A 22,592-nucleotide genomic window follows, 5' to 3' on the forward strand; every position below is an offset into this window, starting at 1 on the left:
GAACAGATGGCAGAGCATTAAGTGTAGGAGCGAGACCGATAAGGAAGAGACATGAGAGGCCAGCAGCTAAACGTCAGCCATCAACCACTAGTACGTGCAAAGGAGGCCTTCTCCTCCAGAACGGACATCAGAGTCTGAGGGTCATTTATTTATTCCACCAGATAAACAACAACAACAACAAGTTCTCTCTTGCTAATTACTAAAACTTTAAACTGATAACACTGCAAATGAGAGGATAAGGAAGTTATAGCAAACATATGTAGTGGTAAATGAGAGTTGTTTTAATGGTAGAACATTAATCTCATTGGCTCATTCTTCACCTTACTCATCTTTCACAAATCACTAACAGGCTGAATTGTTTGTCACGGTACACACGTTCAATATTGACCTATCACTGCTCACGAATCAGCCAAGCTTTAATCAATGATATTCATGTGTAGCGTATCATTTAAAATGACTAATTTCTGTGAACCCTCCTTTTTTAGTTGATGTTGTTTACGCATCTTATGGTGGTGGGACGGAACTCCAAGTCAATGGAAAGTTGTTGCTGTTAGACGTTTTTTCACCAAAGTTGAGATTCTATTTCAAAAATTGCCACTTTCATATCTTGTTCCTTTCCAGTGGTGATTTTAGCATGTAAATCTTGGATAGGCCCCCCAAAAAATTTTTTTAATCCACTACACAACACTAAACAATACGTTACATTAGTTGCACCATAACGGTGACCAACAGTGCCCACAAACGGCCTACATAAAGGAGACCCGACAGCAGTCCCTACATCGTACCACTGCTACACCTGGCTATCAGCTGAGCCTTGTCTGGCAGAAAAACAGTTCATTCAGCCTCATTTACTGCCTTTTAGAAAAACATGGCTGACTTACTAAATACAAATGTGTTTTCTACTGACTATTGATATGTACAAACTATGGTTTAAGGGAACGACAAGCAGATCAGAGGTAATAAGTCATTTCGATTAAGACATTAATGAGTGAGCTAGGATGGACGTAGTCAAAATAACTATTTGTTCAGCGCTTTTGAAATGTAAAGAAAGCAATAGAATTCAGAACATGGGCCGTTCTTACAGTGTTCTCCCTGTACACCAAGTCAGAACCGTAGGATAAATAAAGGGGACATATCAGGAGACAATGAAAGCTCTTACAATATTCAATGATTACATTTCTCAAAAACAGGTTTCAGGCTACATGTGCACCACCAAGTCAGAACAGTAGGCACAATTATGAGGGGAAAATTGACCACATTATTAGGGTGAGGCATATGGGCTACTAACAGCCTACTACACAACATACAGTTAGTATTGCTTTCTTAGCTACAGTCTACATATCTCCCTGGCATGTTACATACTTTATACAGCAGCAAACAATACATTTTTGGACTCACCTTGTTGTGCTGTTCTCACTTGAACAGGAATGTGGCCTCTTGTCATCAAACTTTGCCATCAAAGTCTGGCATTCTCTGGATTTATGGTGCATTCAAGACAACATGGAACTCAAAAAAAGTCAGTGATCTTCAGGTCATACTTCTAGAAAGAGTGCTGAGTTACAAATGTACAATTCCAGGTTGGATGAAAATTCATAACATATTTTCCCAGTCATAGCTCATTTTTCCCAGGTTCCCAGTTATCTTGAACTCATTCAAGTCCATTTTTGCAGTTCCGAGTTCACAGTGGTTTTGAGCTCGGCACAAATCGATCCTCATTGACATAAGTAAGCTCCTTTCCCTCTCCTTTCCCCACATGTTGTGTTTGACATTAGTTTTCTGGACATTATGTTGTTCTTAATCACCTTTTTATTCCTTAGAGTCTAAGACATTGGGGGGGGGTGCTAAATTGACTTATTAGAACACCTTTAGGTATCCCAAAAATAGAATTTGATGAATTGATTTAGGCCTTTACTACTTAAAGTCCATAGAAAGCATTGAATCACACATTCATAAATGGCAGGACAGTCAGGACAGAGGACAGTCAAAAAATACATGATAAGAAAGGTTTTGAAGTGTTTGTCCTTCCAAAAAAGGCGAAAAAATAAATAAATATATATATATATATACAATACCAGTTAAATGTTTGGACACACCAACTCATTCAAGGATTTTTTCTTTATTTTTACTATTTTCTACATTGTAGAATTATCAAAACTATGAATTATCTCATTTATAATCATGTAGTAACCAAAAAAGGTGTGAAACAAATCAAAATATATTTTATATCATTGAAAGTAGCCACGCGTTTGCCTTGATGACAGCTTTGCACACTCTTGGCATCCTCTCAACCAGCTTCAGGGAAAAATATGCACCTTAGGACTGCTGCGAAGCGGAATTCCTCATTCCCAGAGAGAGCGAGCGAGCGCACGAGAGAGAGAGAGAGAGAGAGAGAGAGAGAGAGAGAGAGAGAGAGAGAGAGAGAGAGAGAGAGAGAGAGAGAGAGAGAGAGAGAGAAAGAGAAAGAGAGAGAGAGAGGGGGGGGCAGACGGAGAGAGGGAGGGGGGGCAGATGGAGAGAGAGAGACGGGGGGCAGACGGAGGGAGAGAGAGAGGGAGAGAGGGGGGCAGACGGAGAGAGAGAAGGGATTCAAACGGAGAGAGAGAGAGGGGGCGGAGAGAGAGAGAGACGGGGGGGGGGGGGGAGACGAAGAGAGAGAGGTGCAGAGAGAGTGGGAGCAGGTCTGCAGTCCGACTCTTGGCGTTAAGACCAGAGATAGAGACAGTAGCCTACTATACTGTACCGCTTTAGGAAGACTGCAATAAGCTAGGCTACTGGAAATACACTATCCATTAATTTCTCAAATCATCAAGATGATTTCAAATATCTTGTGGGTTGGGAACTTTTGAAAAAGGGATCGTTTTGGTGGATTTTGGACAACCTGTATTATTCTCCGCTATTCTACGGCGTTCTTGCGTTCCACGGACCTGTGAAATGTGGATTACCGACATCGGTGATGATGCTGCTTGTTAACTGGGAATAAATGAGACGCGCCAACGATACCAGCACTAACCCCATGGGGCAAAGGGGTACACAAAAATAGGGATATCTCGTTTTTATCTATCCGCTCGAATCGAATCTAACATCTGGAGTGGACGAGGGATTTGTGTGACTGTTTCCCATGGATAGATAAGTCACCACTTTGCCCCCCCCCCCCCCCCGCTCCCCGCCTGGGCTGAGTGGGCTCTGGGGTTTTCTCTCCCCCTCACCTCCTTCTCCGTGTGAGAATCCTCCTCCTGTGAGATAGATTCTGCTAACCCCGCGGTCCGCATGACATGGTTCAGTCCTGTTGTCGGTGCCGAGCCTCGATGCATTGGGATTTCTCTCAGCGCCGAACACCACTACCAAGTGAACCTTCTTTCTAAACCCGTCTAATAAAACGTGCCAGCTGCCCCCGTACAAAAAAAAAACCCACACGTGCCATGACCGCCTCTTCGAACCGGGACGGAACCGGACACATTACCGGGCACGTTCGGAGGTCAGCATGCAGATGTATTAGCAGGCATACCAGGACCTGGCCAAGGAAAGTGAACGGAATACGGATTTTTGAGCTAATGAAGTCAGGAGTAGCAGCGCACCATTGGAACCGGGTTCTGTTCTTGTTTATGGGGCTACTGGCAGCCTCAGCCTCAGCCTCAGCCTCGGTTAAGGGTATTGAGGGTAAGTTTCCGTCCTGTAACTGCTGCTGCTGCTGTGATGTGTTGGATATTAAATAAACGATGGAGAGAGTAGCCGCAACATTGGTCCCGCTCACTGCCAGAATACCAAACTAACAATTTAGCCGGTAATGCATGTCCCTTTTCATTCCAAGTGGGACCGTTAGCCTATGATTGATGTGGGTGTGGGTGGATTTCCGTGTTTTCTGACACAGTGGAATGCTCAGAACAGGGAGCTCTGCGGTGGTGTCTCACTCCGTGTTTTCTGACACAGTGGAATGCTCAGAACAGTGAGCTCTGCGGTGGTGTCTCACTCCGTGTTCTGTGGACACGAGCAGCACCGAATTTCATTAATCGAATGTGTGTTTGTTTTTTCTCCATGAAATGAAAGGAAATATGATAATGGCGGGAGAAGAGATACAACGGTGTAACTGTCAGTCGGAATGGGTTGTTCTCTCGGCGTTGGGACTTGATTCGGTGGTGAGACGCCAGTGAATCGGTTTAGGTGGTCTACGCGAGTACGGGCTGAACGTCTGTATGTCATGATGTAATTATGTGTATTGGGCATTTCTTATCATTCTCTTATTTTAACCATCTCAAATGATAGTTTTTCTCCGCCTAAAAGTATGGTTATCTTTGCCTATACGTTCTCCGCAAGGTAAAATGAATGGGTTATTGACCCTTAGCTGTCCATGGTGCTGATTCTATCAGGAAACTTTCAACATTATTGTATAGGTACGAAAGCCAGACGTGTGTTTGTGTGTGCTTGACGGGGGTGGGGGACATTTACACAATTCCATTTGACATGGACTCAAGCACAACTATGATGTTTATGTTGAATTGTATGTACAGTTGACATATAGGGCAACAGTGTCTCAACTACCCTCGGCATTCAACAAATGAGTCTTCACATGTGATGACAATAGTTCACTCTTCTTTGTCAGATGTGATGGGTAGCCTGTTATTCAGGCGTTATGTCAGTTTGTTAGGTGAACATATAGGACAACAGTCTCCCAACTACCCTTTACAGTGTTCACAGCTGTGGATGTGCAGCTGCAATAGCCACCTGAAATGACACGATGACAACCCCAGGTTTAACCACTGCCTGGCCTTCGTATCATGATTCTATGGCTACAGAGAATATTTATAGAGGGAGATAAGGAAAGAGTAGGGTGGAAGTTTAGACGGTCAGTTAAATATAAGATTTGTCCAAAATGGCACCCTCTTCTCTATACTACTGTTGACCAGTGCCCAGAATTATGGTCTAAAGTAGTGCACTATATATAGGGAATAGGGTTCTATAGGGCTCTGGTCTAAAGTAGTGCACTATATAGGGAATAGCGTGCCATAGGGCTCTGGTCTAAAGTAGTGCACAATATATAGGGAATAGGGTGCCATAGGGCTCTGGTCTAAAGTAGTGCACTATATAGGGAATAGGGTTCCATAGGGCTCTGGTCTAAAGTAGTGCACTATATAGGGAATAGGGTGCCATAGGAATCTGGTCAAAATGAGTGTAGTATATAGTGAATAGGGTGCCATTATGGGATGCACAGCAGTCACATGCTCCACAGTGGGTTGTTATACAACACGTCTTATAACACAATAATTAATGCATTGCATGGCTGTTTTAGCGTACTCATCAATAAATCTGCCTGTTTTGCATCGTATCATCATAAATCTTGCTTTGTCATATAAATCGCTCCGGTCTAGAGAGGAGACAGACCAAGGGACATGCACACTGATCTCAGTTCATATAAATCGCTCCGGTCTAGAGAGGAGACAGACCAAGGGACATGCACACTGATCTCAGTTCATATATATCGCTCCGGTCTAGAGAGGAGACAGACCAAGGGACATGCACACTGATCTCAGTTCATATATATCGCTCCGGTCTAGAGAGGAGACAGACCAAGGGACATGCACACTGATCTCAGTTCATATATATCGCTCCGGTCTAGAGAGGAGACAGACCAAGGGACATGCACACTGATCTCAGTTCATTTAAATCGCTCCGGTCTAGAGAGGAGACAGACCAAGGGACATGCACACTGATCTCAGTTCATATATATCGCTCCGGTCTAGAGAGGAGACAGACCAAGGGACATGCACACTGATCTCAGTTCATATATATCGCTCCGGTCTAGAGAGGAGACATGTACACTGATCTCAGTTCATATTGATGATTGGATTTCAACATGCCCCCCCCCTAATTTACCACCATACGTCCAGTTTGGCCAACGCTACCGTTCCCTTGCCCACTGGTTCTGTGGATGTTCTGTGGATGTTCTGTGGATGCTCTGTGGATGCTCTGTGGATGCTCTGTGGATGTTCTGTGGATGTTCTGTGGATGCTCTGTGGATGTTCTGTGGATGTTCTGAGGATGTTCTGTGGATGTTCTGTGGATGCTCTGTGGATGCTCTGTGGATGTTCTGTGGATGTTCTGAGGATGCTCTGTGGATGCTCTGTGGATGTTCTGTGGATGTTCTGAGGATGTTCTGTGGATGTTCTGAGGATGCTCTGTGGATGCTCTGTGGATGTTCTGTGGATGTTCTGAGGATGCTCTGTGGATGCTCTGTGGATGCTCTGTGGATGCTCTGTGGATGTTCTGTGGATGTTCTGTGGATGCTCTGTGGATGCTCTGTGGATGTTCTGTGGATGTTCTGAGGATGTTCTGTGGATGTTCTGAGGATGTTCTGTGGATGCTCTGTGGATGTTCTGTGGATGTTCTGAGGATGTTCTGTGGATGTGTGGCACTTAATGGACAAGGCTTTATGTCTTAGCTGTGTATGACACACTTCCTCTGCATGTAATCACATCCCTTAGATCACAGAATCAAATTGATTCTATGTTATTGTATTTCTATGACTCGGGTCTAGATAGCTTTCAGCCCCCCCCACACACACACACACACAAAAAACGTTCTCAAGCTTTCCTCAAGCTAGGGCACTAGCTTTGTCCTTACGATCCTTCACCATCATTGACAAGACTTCGAATAACAAGGGGTTTACTCTTCATCAATACCTCCAATTGAAAACAACGGTTTATATTACCGCTTAATGTGGATTGCCGATATAGTGATGTGGATAGTTCTAGTGCTTTTCTTTTCTTCTGTTTTCAAATGGAGAAGGTACACCTCTCTTATGAGTGAAGAGTAATGACAAACACACAGCCTATTCCCATGCCACCCCCCCCCCCCCCCCCCCCATTTCCAAAAGCAGTTTTTCATATGATAATACATCACTGTATTATAAAATACCAAGGAAGACAGCTCAACTGTGTCATATTGGCCTTCAAAGCAGTTCATCCAGGTTATTCTAAAGAAACAGTATCATGACCATCCTCCTCTCCCCCGTAGTGTTGCCAGCCACCAGCAGCAGTTACCCTGTCCTCCCATTGAGCGGCACCAGAGCCTCACACTATACTGACTAGTAGATCACAGAGTCTAACTCTCTCCATACATCACAGAGTCTAACTCTCTCCATACATCACATCACAGAGTCTAACTCTCTCCATACATCACATCACAGAGTCTAACTCTCTCCATACATCACAGAGTCTAACTCTCTCCATACATCACATCACAGAGTCTAACTCTCTCCATACATCACAGAGTCTAACTCTCTCCATTCATCATAGAGTCTAACTCTCCCCACACACCACAGAGCATAACTCTCTCCACACATCAGTCTAACTCTCTCCATACATCACATTACAGAGTCTAACTCTCTCTCTATACATCACAGAGTCTAACTCTCTCTCCCCATACATCAGAGTCTAACTCTCACACTCCATACATTACATCACAGAGTCTAACTCTCTCTCTCCATACATCACAGAGTCTAACTCTCTCCATACATCACATCACAGAGTCTAACTCTCTCCATTCATCACATCACAGAGTCTAACTCTCTCCATTCATCACATCAGAGTCTAACTCTCCCCACACATCACAGAGCCTAACTCTCTCCATACATCATAGTCTAACTCTCTCCACACATCACAGAGCCAAACTCTCTCCACACATCACAGAGTCTAACTCTCTCCACACATCACAGAGTCTAACTCTTTCCATACATCACAGAGTCTAACTCTCTCCATACATCACAGAGTCTAACTCTCTCCATACATCACAGAGTCTAACTCTCTCCATACATCACAGAGTCTAACTCTCTCCATACATCACAGAGCCTAACTCTCTCCATACATCACAGAGCCTAACTCTCTCCATACATCACAGAGCCTAACTCTCTCCATACATCACAGAGTCTAACTAACTCTCTCCATACATCACAGAGCCTAACTCTCTCCATACATCACAGAGTCTAACTCTCTCCATACATCACATCACAGAGCCTAACTCTCTCCATACATCAGAGTCTAACTCTCTCCATACATCACAGAGTCTAACTCTCTCCATACATCACATCACAGAGTCTAACTCTCTCCATTCATCACATCACAGAGTCTAACTCTCTCCATTCATCACATCACAGTCTAACTCTCCCCACACATCACAGAGCCTAACTCTCTCCATACATCATAGTCTAACTCTCTCCACACATCACAGAGCCAAACTCTCTCCACACATCACAGAGTCTAACTCTCTCCACACATCACAGAGTCTAACTCTTTCCATACATCACAGAGTCTAACTCTCTCCATACATCACAGAGTCTAACTCTCTCCATACATCACAGAGTCTAACTCTCTCCATACATCACAGAGTCTAACTCTCTCCATACATCACAGAGCCTAACTCTCTCCATACATCACAGAGCCTAACTCTCTCCATACATCACAGAGCCTAACTCTCTCCATACATCACAGAGTCTAACTCTCTCCATACATCACAGAGCCTAACTCTCTCCATACATCACAGAGCCTAACTCTCTCCATACATCACAGAGTCTAACTCTCTCCATACATCACATCACAGAGCCTAACTCTCTCCATACATCACAGAGTCTAACTCTCTCCATACATCACATCACACCAGCAGTGGATACGTTTGGTTCTGTATCCAGCTACAGCCTGTATGCTTGCAGCCCACATCTCATGTAAATGTTGGACTATTGGAGAGAAAAGACGACAGATACCGTTGCCAGTTGTGTTTGAAATGATAGGTTGGATATGACATATGTCATGGGATGCTTATTGCACTTTAGTTTTACAATCTATTTCACTTGCTTTGGCAATGTAAACATATTTTTTCGCCGCGCCAGTAAAAGACTGTTTGATTTGATTTGTATACGTCTTTTGGTTCGTGGTCAAAACTAACGTTGTAGAAGCCTTTGTCAATACAATGACGATGGAACTGAAGCCTTGTCTGTTTTCTTGCACAATGACACCTTTTCTAGACTGTAACACAATTGGAGAGGCCTGTATTTATATGGACCAGTTTTGTCTTTACCAAGCTATTGATTTTATGACATCCAATTCACTTCATATAATTCTAAAGCTCCGTTCTTCTTGTCCATATACAGTTAGATTAAAGCAGTGATTTGATGACAAGGTCTGAAACGTTTCTGACACTCATTTATATTGAGTCAACAGCAGCAGTGCTCTATCGTATCTCGCATACAACCACGGTCCCCACGGACCCCCGGTTCAATACCACGGCCCCCACGGACCCTCGGTTCAATACCACAGTCTCCACGGACCCCCGGCTCAATACCACGGTCTACCCACGGACCCTTGGTTCAATACCACGGTCCCCACGGAACCGCGGTTCAATACCACGGTCCCCACGGACCCCCGGGTTCAATACCACGGTCCCCACGGAACCCAGGTTCAATACCACGGCCCCCACGGACCCCCGGTATCAATACCACGGTCTCCCCATGGACCCTCGGCTCAATACCACGGTCTCCCCATGGACCCTCGGTTCAATACCACGGTCCCCACGGAACCCCTGCTCAATAAGATAATCAACCTTCATTCATTTATTCCTGGGATGGAGGCAATGGGAGGATGAGAGGAGAGGGGAGGAGGGGACTGTAGAGGCTAAATAGAACAACGAGGATGGATAGAACTGGGGAGAAGAGAAGGAGGGAGAGAGGAGGATAGGAGATGGAAGGAGGTAAAAGTGAGGGAGAATGATCAGAATCATTGCAGATGATGTCCCACTGATTAGCCAGCTCTGTGTGTTCTGACGCGCCATCTTGACAATACTAGATCACTGGTTACTCCCCTCGAGCATGAGATAATCAAGCCAATACACCCACCTGCCCGCCCGCACGGCCCGGCTGCCTGCCTTCAAGAGCATCACCTTTCTTCCTTCTTCTGAATTGACCTACCCCCGTCTCCGGTTACAGTTAGCTAATCAAGCTCATCTTGAGGCTATGCTGAAGTAGCGCTGTCAGTGTGTGTGGCCATGATACAACGGCCTGTAATGTAATGGGAGTTCATGGTGGCAGGGCAGGAAGCCTCTGTTGTCATGCTAGCATTGATACCTCTAATGTCATCTTTCAGTGGGATGCTGTTAGTTATTCACGCCCAAGTTGACATAGCCTACACACTTGCGTTGTGTAGGTGTGTGTGTGTGGACAGTGCTGGATTGATGCAGGGGCTTACTGGGGCTGAATCCCTTGGGCCCAGGTTCGTGGGGGGCCCAAGAGGCCAAAATAAATATATATATATATTATCTTAATGTCCTAAATACAACAGAGAGCATCATTTAGTCAGAGAGGATCAATAGTTTTTTTTATTTTTTTATTTTTATTCTGCAAATAAATAAAGGAACACCAACACAGTGTCTTCACTTTGGGTCACAATGAGCCAATGAGCTGCCAGAACAGCTTCAATAGGTTCTACAAGTGGACATAAACCATGCCAGGAAAATGCACCCCACACAATAACATAAAGTTTATATCCCTCATTTACTCAAGCGTTTCCATTATTTTGGCAGTTGCCTGTTGCCTACAGTCGGGGAGGACGCCGTTTAGGCAGGATGCGCGCCAAATACACAGCTTGTTGAATCGTTGCCATAGATATAATCCGTAGAAGGGGTTGGTAACATCTAACCCTGGAAATTTGACTATTAAACTCATGGGTACACTAGCAATGCCTGCCAGCCCTGACTTGAATGGAAACCTCCATCTATGGGTTATATTTCTATAGCTGCCAGCCCTGACTTGAATGGGAACTGCCATCTTTCGGTTCTATTTCTATAGCTGCCAGTCTTGACTTGAATGGAAACCTCCATCTATGGGTTATATTTCTATAGCTGCCAGTCTTGACTTGAATGGGAACTGCCATCTATGGGTTATATTTCTATGGCTGCCAGTCTTGACTTGAATGGGAACTGCCATCTATGGGTTATATTTCTATGGCTGCCAGTCTTGACTTGAATGGGAACCGCCATCTATAGGTTATATTTCTATGGTTGGTTGCGGCTGTCTGTTTGACTTTTGTAAATTTCTAAATATAATCGCGGGATAAAATGAACAATTTGGAAATGACTGCTAATGCTTACCGCTGATAAGAGAAAACTAATTCTGTCTGTAGAGCCGATAGAAAAAAATATAACAAATTTTTAAAAAATTGTGGAACAACAGCACTGTTTTTTTAACACTCAATTTGTATTTGGTAGCATTGCCTTTAAATGATTTAACTTGGGTCAAACGGTTCGGGTAGCCTTCCACAAATGTATACCATCCCTGCTGATAGAGCTGGTTTAACCGAGTCAGGTTTGTAGGCCTCCTTGCTATCTCCTGCTTTTTCAGTTCGGCCCACAAATTATTTATAGGATTGAGGTCAGGGCTTTGTGATGGCCACTACAATACCTTGACTTTGTTGTCTTTAAGCCATTTTACCACAACTTTGGAAGTATGCTTGGGGTCATTGTCCATTTGGAAGACCCAATTTGCGACCAAGCTTTAACTTGACTGATGTCTTGAGATGTTGCTTCAACATATCCACATAATTTTCCTCCTCATGATGCCATCTATTTTGTGAAGTGCATCAGTCCCTCCTGCAGCAAAGCACCCCCACAGCATGATGCTGCAACCCCGTGCTTCACGGTTGGGATGGTGTTCTTCGGCTTGCAAGACTCCCCCTTTTTTCCTCCAAACATAACGATGGTAATTTTGTCCAAAAAGTTATATTTTTGTTTCATCAGACATTTCTCCAGAAAGTACAATCTTTGTCCCCATGTGCAGTTGCAAACCGTAGTCTGGCTTTTTTAATGGTGGTTTTGGAGCAATGGCTTATTCCTTGCTGAGCGGCCTTTCAGGTTATGTCGGCATAGGACTTGTTTTACTATGGATATAGATACTTTTGTACCTGTTTCCTCCAGCATCTTCACAAGGTCCTTTGCTGTTGTTCTAGGATTGATTTGCACATTTCACACCAAAGTACGTTCATCTCTAGGAGACAGAAGGCATCTCCTTCCTGAGCTGTATGATGGCTGCGTTGTCCCATGGTGTTTATCTCTAGGAGACAGAAAGTCACGTGACCTTAGTTCTTTTGGCATGTTTTTGTTTAAGTATGGTCAGGGCATGAGTTGGGTGGGTTGTCTATGTTTGTTTTTCTATGTTGTGTTTTTGAGTTTGGCCTGGTATGCTTCTCAATCAGAGGCAGGTGTCGTTAGTTGTCTCTGATTGAGAATCATACTTAGGTAGCCTTTTTCCACCTGGGTTTCGTGAGGTGTTTATCTTCTGTTCAGTGTTTTTCCCAGCACCATTCAGGACTGTTCGTTTGTCGTTTTATGTATTGTTTCAGTGTTCAATTACTTTATTAAAGAATATGGACACTTACACTTATGTGCATTGGTCTTCTTCCACCTATGACGAACGTTGCACAGAACGTGTCTCCTTCCTGAGCGGTATGACGGCTGCATGGTCCCATGGTGTTTATACTTGCGTACTGTTGTTTGTACAGATGAACTTGGTACCTTTAGGTGTTTCGGAATTGCTCCGAAGGATGAACCAGACTTGTGGAGGTCTATTTTGTTTTCTGAGTTCTTGGCTGATTTCTTTTGATTTTCCCATTATGTCAAGCAAGGATTAGCCTATCAGAAGCTTCTAAAGCCATGACATCATTTTCTGTCATTTTCAAGCTGTTTAAGAACATGCACTAAGTCGACTAAGTGAAATAATCTGTCTGTAAACAATTGTTGGAAAAATTACTTGTGTCATAACCGACTTGCCAAAACTATAGTTTGTTATCAAGACATTTGTGGAGTGGTTGAAAAACGAGTTTTAATGACTTCGACTTCAATTGTAAATTACATAGACGTGCAATAAATGTGTTTTGAAAAGGCGTGACCCTCCTAACAAATGTTTTGAAAAGACGTGACCCTCCAAACAAATGTTTTGAAAAGACGTGACCCTCCTAACAAATGTTTTGAAAAGTGACAGAGCGTGACAGGGCGTGACAGGGCGTGACCCTCCTAACAAATGTTTCCCATGTGTGGGAATACTTAATACGCCTCAACTGTAGCCACATTGCAAATATTTATATGGTTTGATTATAAAGGGATTTTTCATCAACAAAGCGGGGGAGGTTATGATTCTGTGTGTAGGAAGTTATTTCCTCGCTCAGTCGCAAGACACTTACATTTGTCAGTTTGTTCTCTCGGGCTTCATAGACCAAATAAAGCAAACACCTGCTTTCACATGGAGTTTCTAAACACACAGACGACCAACTACAACTCCTCCTTCAAGGCTTTTCCAGGACCTCTGTTGAGCATCAACAGTTTTTGTTTTTATTTTACCTTCAAAGAGACTAATTGCTAAGATCCACGCGTCCAAAGTGGCAGAATGTATTGACTCAAAAGCGTATTATTTTAGATTGACATTATAGAGGCATAATGTATTCATATATCCTTGGTCGTGTGTCCACAAATTACACCGTGGCGCTGCCTGTTCCCTACGCAGCGCTACTGGAGAGAGCGCCATGTGTTCTTTCCATAATTTGTATGCATAGAGGCATTTAGCTCCCTCACTGACGCAGAGGCAGAGTGGCGTTTCAGGACCGTGGAGGCCGAGATACAGTCAGTCCGGTTCGGCACCACAGATAGCTCAGCCAGCGCTATTAGCACAGCTGTACTGCCCAAATCTAAGGCACTCTCTGGCGGGCTGGAAAATAATAATGCACGGGGGGCGGCATGTGAAACACAGCTTTAGGGATGTATGGCCATAACGACCACTTATACACAGTCAAATGGCAAAACTGAGTTGTTTTTAGGGGGTTGTCATTTTCTAATTTCTCTCTCTCTCTCTCTCTCTCTCTCTCTCTCTCTCTCTCCTCTCTCTCTCTCTCTCTCTCTCTCTCTCTCTCTCTCTCTCTCTCTCTCTCTCTCTCTCTCTCTCTCTCTCTCTCTCTCTCTCTCTCTCTCTCTCTCTCTCTCTCTCTCTCTCTCTCTCTCTCTCTCTCTCTCTCTCTCTCTCTCTCTCTCTCTCTCTCTCTCTCTCTCTCTCTCTCTCTCTCTCTCTCTCTCTCTCTCTCTCTCTCTCTCTCTCTCTCTCTCTCTCTCTCTCTCTCTCTCTCTCTCTCTCTCTCTCTCTCTCTCTCTCTCTCTCTCTCTCTCTCTCTCTCATTGATTGGCTGTGAGCCTCTGTGGATTCCTTCATTCTCTCCCTCCCTGATAATCATTGGAACAAAAATAAACAGTGTTGGCTTCATCTGTTTATTTACCATGAAGAGGAATGTTAAACAGACCGGATATCCTACACACTGCAACACACTTCTATAAGACTACATAATGTGTTTCCTCTTACATACCCCCCAGAGAGAGGGAAGGATGGAGGGGGAGGAAGGGAGGGAGGGAGGAAGAGAGAGGGAAGGATGGAGGGGGAGGAAGGGAGGGAGGGAGGAAGAGAGAGGGAAGAATGGAGGAAGGGAGGGAGGGAGGGAAGAGAGGAAGAGAGAGGGAAGGATGGAGGGAGGGAGGGAGGGAGGGAGGGAGGGAGGGAGGGAGGGAGGGAGGGAGGGAGGGAGGGAGGGAGGGAGGGAGGGAGGGAGGGAGGGTGGAAGAGTGGAAGAGAAAGAAGGATGGAGGGGGAGGAAGAGAGAGGCATGAGTGCATACACACATGCTGACTGATAATATAGAAATTGCAGGGCGCCAAATTCAAAACAACAGAAATCTCATCATTAAAATGTTTCAACCATACAAGTATTTTACACCACTTTAAAGATACACTTCTCGTTAGTCCAACCACAGTGTCCAATTTCAAAAAGGCTTTTTGGCGAAAGCAGAACATATCATTATGTTAGGTCAGCAACTAGTCACAGAAAGCATTCAGCCATTTTCCAACCAAAGAGGTGTCACAAAAAGGAGAAATATAGATCAAATGAATCACTAACCTTTGACGATCTTCATCAGATGACACTCCCAGGACTCAATGTTACACAATACATGTATGTTTTGTTCGATCAAGTAAATATTTATATCCAAAAACCTCAGATTACATGCGCCATGTTCAGAAATGCCTCCAAAACATCCAGAGAAACGTTAACATTAAATAACAGATAGTCATCACAAACTTTGATGAAAGATATTTTATATATTTATATTTTAATATTTTACATAGAATTAAAGATAAACGTGTTCTTAATGCTTAAAAAAAAGCTTCACGGCAAGATATTCAATAATCTGAGAACAGCGTTCAGCCACAAAAGCAAGCAATACAGTTACCCGCCAAGTTGTGGAGTCAACAAAAGTCATAAATATAAATCTTCACTTACGTTTGCTGATCTTCATCAGAATGCACTCCCAGGACTCCGACTTCCACAAGAAATGTTTTTTTTTTATTACGTCCATATTTATGTCCAAATACCTCAGTTTTGTTCGTGCGTTTAGTTCACTATTCCAAAGGCACAATGTACGAGCGCAAAATCCAGACGACAAGTCAAAGAGTTCCATTACAGTTTGTAGAAACATGTCAAACGATGTTTGCAATCAATCTTTAGGGTATTTTTTTATAATAAATCTTCAATAATATTCCAACTGGGCAATAGCGTATTCATTACAGAGGAAAAAGAAGGCACGGCATGGCCTCAGCCTAGTCCACTTGTTTAAACAGCTTATTCCTTCCACAATAGAAGCCTCAAACAACTTTCTAAAGACGGCATCTGCTGGAAGCCTTGGGAAGTGCAATCTGGCCCCATAGACACAGCATATTGGATAGGCAATCACTTAAATGAAACTACAAACCTCAGATTTCCCACTTCCTGGTTGGATTTGTCTCAGGTTTTCGCCTGCCATATGAGTTCTGTTACACTCCCAGGCATCATCCAAACAGTTTTAGAAATGACAGAGTGTTTTCTATCCAATACTACTAATAATATGCATATATTAGCATCTGGGAAGATGGGTAGAACTGGGTAGAACACAGATCACCTTGGTTCTAGCACACCCTTGGTTCTAGAACACCGACCCCCCCCCCCCCCAGACCTCCTGGCAGCTGTATGGGCCTTGTACGGCTGGTCAGCAATCAGCCCCTTGATTTCTCACCAGCCTCAATCAGCCTCAATTTTGTCCTTGACCCGTCGAGACCTGGCACGTCCCATTCCCATGGGAGCGTTGAAGGGACAAGAACCACCCGATAGTTTGTGTCCTTTACTCTTGACATTCAGACCAGGGGAGCATGGTCCGTGACCAGGGTGAAGTGCGTACCCAACAGGTAATAACCACTTCACCGCTAGACACTCTTTCTCGACAATAGAGTACTTATTTTCTCATGGTACCAGCTTTCAGCTTAAACATGGGGTGTTTCTGGGACAGGACGGCCCCTAGTCCTGTGTCACACGCAACCATCTGCACCAGCATCAGTGCCTGTAAATCGGGAGTCAGATGGAGCACAGGGCTTCCTTCAGGCACCTGAATGCCACTTCGGGCCTCATCTGACCACTTCACTGTTTTCGAGAGGCTGGCCCTGGTCAGATGGGTAAGGAGGGGGAGGCTATAGCTTCAAAGTTTGGGATAAATCGGCTATAGTATATTGGCATCCCCAGGAAGGACTTGTGACACCTGTGTCTTTGAGTGGGGAACGGGTTAGTCACGAACCCCCCCCGTACCTTCTTCTCCTGGGGCTTGACGTTCACCACGTCCAATCAAATACGCCATGTACTCCACCTCCTCGTTCGACAGCTTGGGATTCGTTGTCAACCCGGCTTGCCTGAGCGCATCCAGCACTGCCTGGATGCGTGTCAGGTGCTCTTCCCAACATTGGCTGTGGATGATGATGTCATCCAAATAGGCCGTTACATACTGTTCGTGGGCGTCTGATGACTCAGTCCATCAGGCGCTGGAACGTGGGCCGAGACCGAACGGGAGGACCCGGTATTGGTATAAGCTATCCGGTGTTGAGAATTCCGTCATCTCCCGGGAAGAGGCTACCAAAGGGTACCTCTTAATATCCCTTGGTCAGATCCAAGGTGCTGTTGTACCGGGGCTTTCTCAACCGGTCAATGAGCTCGTCCACCCTCGGAATAGGGTAGGCATCCAATAAACTGATGTCGTTCATTGCAGAAACACTGACTACCATCCGGTTTGGATCCAACACGTTGAGGATGCACCATGTGGTGTGGGACTCCTCGATGACTCCCATCCACAGCCTCCACCTCCTGCCTCTCGTCCTTCCTTTGGGCCCTAGGGATCCGGTATGGCCTCTTTCGGCCTCTTTCTTTCATTCTATCTGGGCCAGGTGCGGACGTGGTGTTCAACGAGGGTTTGTCCCGGCTTCTCGGAAAACACATAACGGTGTTCTGATCAATGAGCTCCCGAAGCGCATGCTTCTTGGCCAATCCGAGGCTGTCCTTGCATGTCACCTCTTTAATAGGTTCCCGTGGTAAATCTGTTGTCGGTTTCCGTCTCCCCGGCTGCTGTACACAGTCATTTACAGATCCCTGTCACCTCGTATGTCCCTTGTGATATTGCCAGGAACTTACTTTAGCACCTTGTCACCCACACCTTATCACCCACATGGAACTCTTGGGGCTGGGTAACCTGAATTCTAGACCTTGGCTTAGGCTCGCTGTTTCCTGGCCATTCTGGCTGTCATCCGCTCATTGTCTCTCCACTCTGTTAAGGGGGTTGGATGGGCTTCCCACACCTCCTTGGCGAGGTCCAGTTTGCCGCGTGGTCTCCTCCTGTAGAGGAGTTCATAAGGGGAAATCCCAGTGGAGATCTTGGAACTATCTCGGATTGAGAACATTAGGGTAGTAGCTGGTCCCGGTTCTTCACATCAATGATCTTCCGAAAGCATTTTTGTTTGAGCGTCTTATTGAACAGTTCGACGATCCGTCTGCGGATAAAATACGGAGGTTCGGTTCTGCTTTATCAGTAGTCGGGACATCATCTTGCTACCTTGGTTGGTCAGAATTTCATTGGTTGAGGTGGAACAACTCCCGAGCGATTCCCAGTTTATCTTAACGCTATTTCTGACCTGTCTATCTTAACGCTCTGCTAATTCTGACCTGTCTATTTCTGACCTGTTTATCTTAACCTGTTATGGCTGCAATCCTGATACTGGGATTGATATGACAACTACCAGTAAAAATAGAGGGAGCCAAATTCAAACCACAGAAATCTCATAATTATAATTCCTAAAACATACATGTGTCTTATACCATTTTAAATCTATTTTCATTGTTAATCCCACCAAAGTGTCCGATTCAAATAGGCTTTTCAGCAAAAGCACTACAAACGATTATGTTAGGTCTCCACCAAACGCACAGCCATTTTCCAGCAAAATATAGCCTTCACAAAAACCAGAAATAAAGATCAAATTAATCAACCTTGAATTATCTTCATCAGATGACACTCATAGGACTTCATGTTACACAATACATTCATGTTTTGTTTGATAAAGTTCATATTTATATAAAAAAAATCTGAGTTTACATTGGTGCGTTAGATTCACTAGTTCCAAAAACATCAAGTGATTTTGCATAGCCACATCATTCAACAGAAATACTCATCATAAATGTAGATGATAATATAGTTATACACATGGAATTATAGATATACCTCTCCTTAATGCAACCGCTGTGTCAGATTTCAAAAAAACTTTACGGAAAAAGAAATGCATGCAATAATCTGAGACGGCGCTCAAAAGTAAAAACAACACAGCCGCAAAGATGGCGTCAACATAAACAAGAAATTACATGATAAATATTCCCTTACCTTTGATCTACATCAGAAAGCACTCCAGGAATCCCAGGTCCACAAATGTTTGTTTTGTTCGAAAATGTGTCACGCCCTGGTCTTAGTATTTTGTGTTTTCTTTATTATTTTGGTCAGGCCAGGGTGTGACATGGGTTTATTATGTGGTGTGTTTTGTCTTGGGGTTTTTGTAGGTATTGGGATTGTGGCTTAGTGGGGTTATCTAGAATAGTCTATGGCTGTCTGGAGTGGTTCTCAATCAGAGGCAGGTGTTTATCGTTGTCTCTGATTGGGAACCATATTTAGGCAGCCATATTCTTTGAGTGTTTCGTGGGTGATTGTTCCTGTCTCTGTGTTAGTTTGCACCAGATAGGCTGTTTAGTTTTTTAGTTTTTCATGGTACGTTTCTTGTTTTGTATTGTTCATGTATCAAAATTACCATGCTGCATTTTGGTCCGATCCTTGCTACACCTCCTCTTCAGAGGTGACAAAATGTCTGTGACAAAATATCTGTTATTTATGTCCAAATACCTTCTTTTGTTAGGCGTTTGGTATACATATCCAAACGCTAATTCTGGTCAGCGTTATATCTGACAAAAAAAAGGGATATTACCGGTTGAAGAAACATTTCAAACTAAGTACAGAATCAATCATTAGGATGTTTTTAACATATAGCTTCAATAAAGTTCCAACCAGAGTATTCCTTCTTGTCTACGTGGAATGGAACGCAAGTGACTACCGTGAGGAAAAAGTGGGATCACAAATTGGCTGCTTGATGGACAGCTGATATATTCTGCTCTCATTCACTCCCACAACAACATAGAAGCCTCATTATAATTTCTATTGATGGTTGACATCTAGTGGAACCCCTAGGCAGTGCAACATCATTCATATCTCAAGGGGATTTCATTGGGGACTCTGGTGAATACATACAAAGCTCATATTTCTGACTTCTTGTTTTAATTTCAACTCAGGATTTCGCCTGCTAATATGAGTTCTGTTATACTCACAGACATCATTCAAACAGTTTTAGGAACTTCAGAGTGTTTTCTATCCAATACTAATAATAATTTGCAAATATTAGCGACTATGACTGAGGAGCAGGCCATTTGATTTGGGCACCTTTTCATCCAAGCTACTCAATACTGCCCCTGCAGCCATAAGAAGTTAACACTTTACTATTTCTGACCTGTCTATCTTAACGCTCTGCTATTTCTGACCTGTCTATTTCTGACCTGTCTCAGTCTAGGCCAGCTGCTGGCCATCTATCATGAGTGGTTTGATAGAATGGAGTGTGACTCTGTCTGTCTCTGAGGCCCATTAGACCTTGTTTTGTCATATTTAGCCCATGTCTTGTGTTTTATGTGTGCTTGTCAGCCTAGTCACAAAATGTTAGTAGAACACATGTTCCACTATTGAAGGTCAAGGTCAAAACAAGGTAATTGTTTAGATAGTATATATGTGTCGGTGTGAATATGGACATTTCAAAGGGGGTAGGTCTCATGGCTGTGTTTTCAGAGGAAGGATAATTGCGGGTCAATAGCTAATCGTAAACTCCGTGCCCCGAAGTGACACTGTGGTAAAAGAGTAAAAGTACAAAGGTCCCTAAGGATTGTTGAATCACCAGGACTTAACCTCCAGACTGCCTCTATTCTCATGTATTCTCATGTGTCTCTGACTCACCGAATACGTCTCAAATGACACCCTATTGCCTACATAGTGCACTACCTTTAATCAGGGGCCCATAGGGACTAGGGTCCAATTTGGAACGCAAAACCCTGACCACTCTGTGTGGACAGCTGTGAGCCGGGTCAGGACCCAACCTTTACATGATGGGACACTAAGCAAAATGAGTAATGCGCACACACACACACACGCACACATGCACACATGCACACATACACGCACACACGCACACACCTGTTTTTAGGCAAGCTCAAAGGAGTATGCAGACACACACATTTATGCATAGATACACACACACACACACACACACACACACACACCAATCAATATTTCTCTCTGCGATGATCGTTTCAAATGATAAGTGCTTCAACTATTCCATAACCATGGTTACATTGATCATTCCTCTCAGAAAAAACTGAAGAGCAAATAGAAAAGGGACATTTTGTTTTTCTCTTTCTTCCCCTAAAAATCCCCATTCTGGGTTTTGATTACCAAGTCAGGAGACAAAGAGTAACAGAGTTTCTGACAGCATTCATTATCTGTGACAAACAAGGTGATATAAACTTCCTCTAACACTTTGGTTTAATGGATACCTGTGCTTTACATTCACAGCACCAGGGAACAGAGGAGAGTGTGTGTCTGGGTGTGTGTGTGTGTGTGTCTCTCTCTCTCTCTCTCTCTCTCTCGTTTCTGTTGTCATGGCGACGGCATGCACCTTCCAGTACGTGAATGATGCACAGGGGCTTCCAGTCCACCCACACACACACGCCCACACACACACACACACATTCGCACGCACACATGTACGTACACACACACACACGCACACACACACACACACACACACAGGGAAATTATTAGAAGGAAAACCTTTTTGTCACAATTTTATGGCACCAGATTGACATTAGTCGCAGTATAACATTTAGCTAGCTCGCAAAGATTGATTTTAAGTAGATAATGCTAACTTATGTTTGCCGAACTTCGCTAGCTAATGACAACGTTGCCATTTTCTAAAGTAAATTCGACGACATGATAATGACGACATAGTTGTGTCCTGCAAAAGATGTGTCTAATTTTTGCAACGGCAAAGTATTTCTACAGTGTAGATGAGACGAAACAGTCACTAGCCCCTGATCAGAATGCCTAGGCGTCAGCACCATTGTGGCAGAGAGCAGCTTGCGAACGTTCATAACAATGGCGTGACGCGACCGAGTGACGGAGAGCGAGACCCATGAATAGAGCGAGAAGGATGAGAGAGGAGGATAAGTAGGGAGGGGGAAGGCAACAGGAAAAAAGGGAAATGATTACTGAAAAACATGGATTAAAGTGGAAGGAGGAGGAGGAGGAGGAGGAGAGGAAAGAGAAGGATGCAAAATTATAACATGGTGTGAGTATTTGCTGTAAAGAAAGTCAATAGTGGAGAAAAAAGTAGATGTTTGTTGAGTAGAAGTTGTTGATGGAGATAGCTGTTTTAATTTGCCACATCTGGCCATGGCTCCTTCCTCTCTGGGCTGCACACATATTGACACCATGGCTCCTTCCTCTCTGGGCTGCACACATATTGACACCATGGCTCCTTCCTCTCTGGGCTGCACACATATTGACACCATGGCTCCTTCCTCTCTGGGCTGCACACATATTGACACCATGGCTCCTTCCTCTCTGGGCTGCACACATATTGACACCATGGCTCCTTCCTCTCTGGGCTGCACACATATTGACACCATGGCTCCTTCCTCTCTGGGCTGCACACATATTGACACCATGGCTCCTTCCTCTCTGGGCTGCACACATATTGACACCATGGCTCCTTCCTCTCTGGGCTGCACACATATTGACACCATGGCTCCTTCCTCTCTGGGCTGCACACATATTGACACCATGGCTCCTTCCTCTCTGGGCTGCACACATATTGACACCATGGCTCCTTCCTCTCTGGGCTGCACACATATTGACACCATGGCTCCTTCCTCTCTGGGCTGCACACATATTGACACCATGGCTCCTTCCTCTCTGGGCTGCACACATATTGACACCATGGCTCCTTCCTCTCTGGGCTGCACACATATTGACACCATGGCTCCTTCCTCTCTGGGCTGCACACATATTGACACCATGGCTCCTTCCTCTCTGGGCTGCACA

At 44.3% G+C, this 22,592-nt stretch overlaps 1 protein-coding gene across 1 annotated transcript in view; it reads left to right on the forward strand.

Annotated features, from left to right (window-relative positions):
* The first annotated feature begins 2,713 nt into the window (after positions 1 to 2,713).
* The window catches only part of csmd2 (CUB and Sushi multiple domains 2), an 895,829-nt gene continuing 875,950 nt past the window's right edge, over positions 2,714 to 22,592 (forward strand). Inside the window, 1 exon segment of the mRNA XM_031789283.1 lies at positions 2,714 to 3,657. Within this exon segment, the coding sequence (XP_031645143.1) occupies positions 3,420 to 3,657 (238 nt within the window). The 5' untranslated portion in view covers positions 2,714 to 3,419.

Source organism: Oncorhynchus kisutch, linkage group LG14 (assembly GCF_002021735.2).
Source record: "Oncorhynchus kisutch isolate 150728-3 linkage group LG14, Okis_V2, whole genome shotgun sequence".
NCBI lineage: Eukaryota > Metazoa > Chordata > Actinopteri > Salmoniformes > Salmonidae > Oncorhynchus > Oncorhynchus kisutch.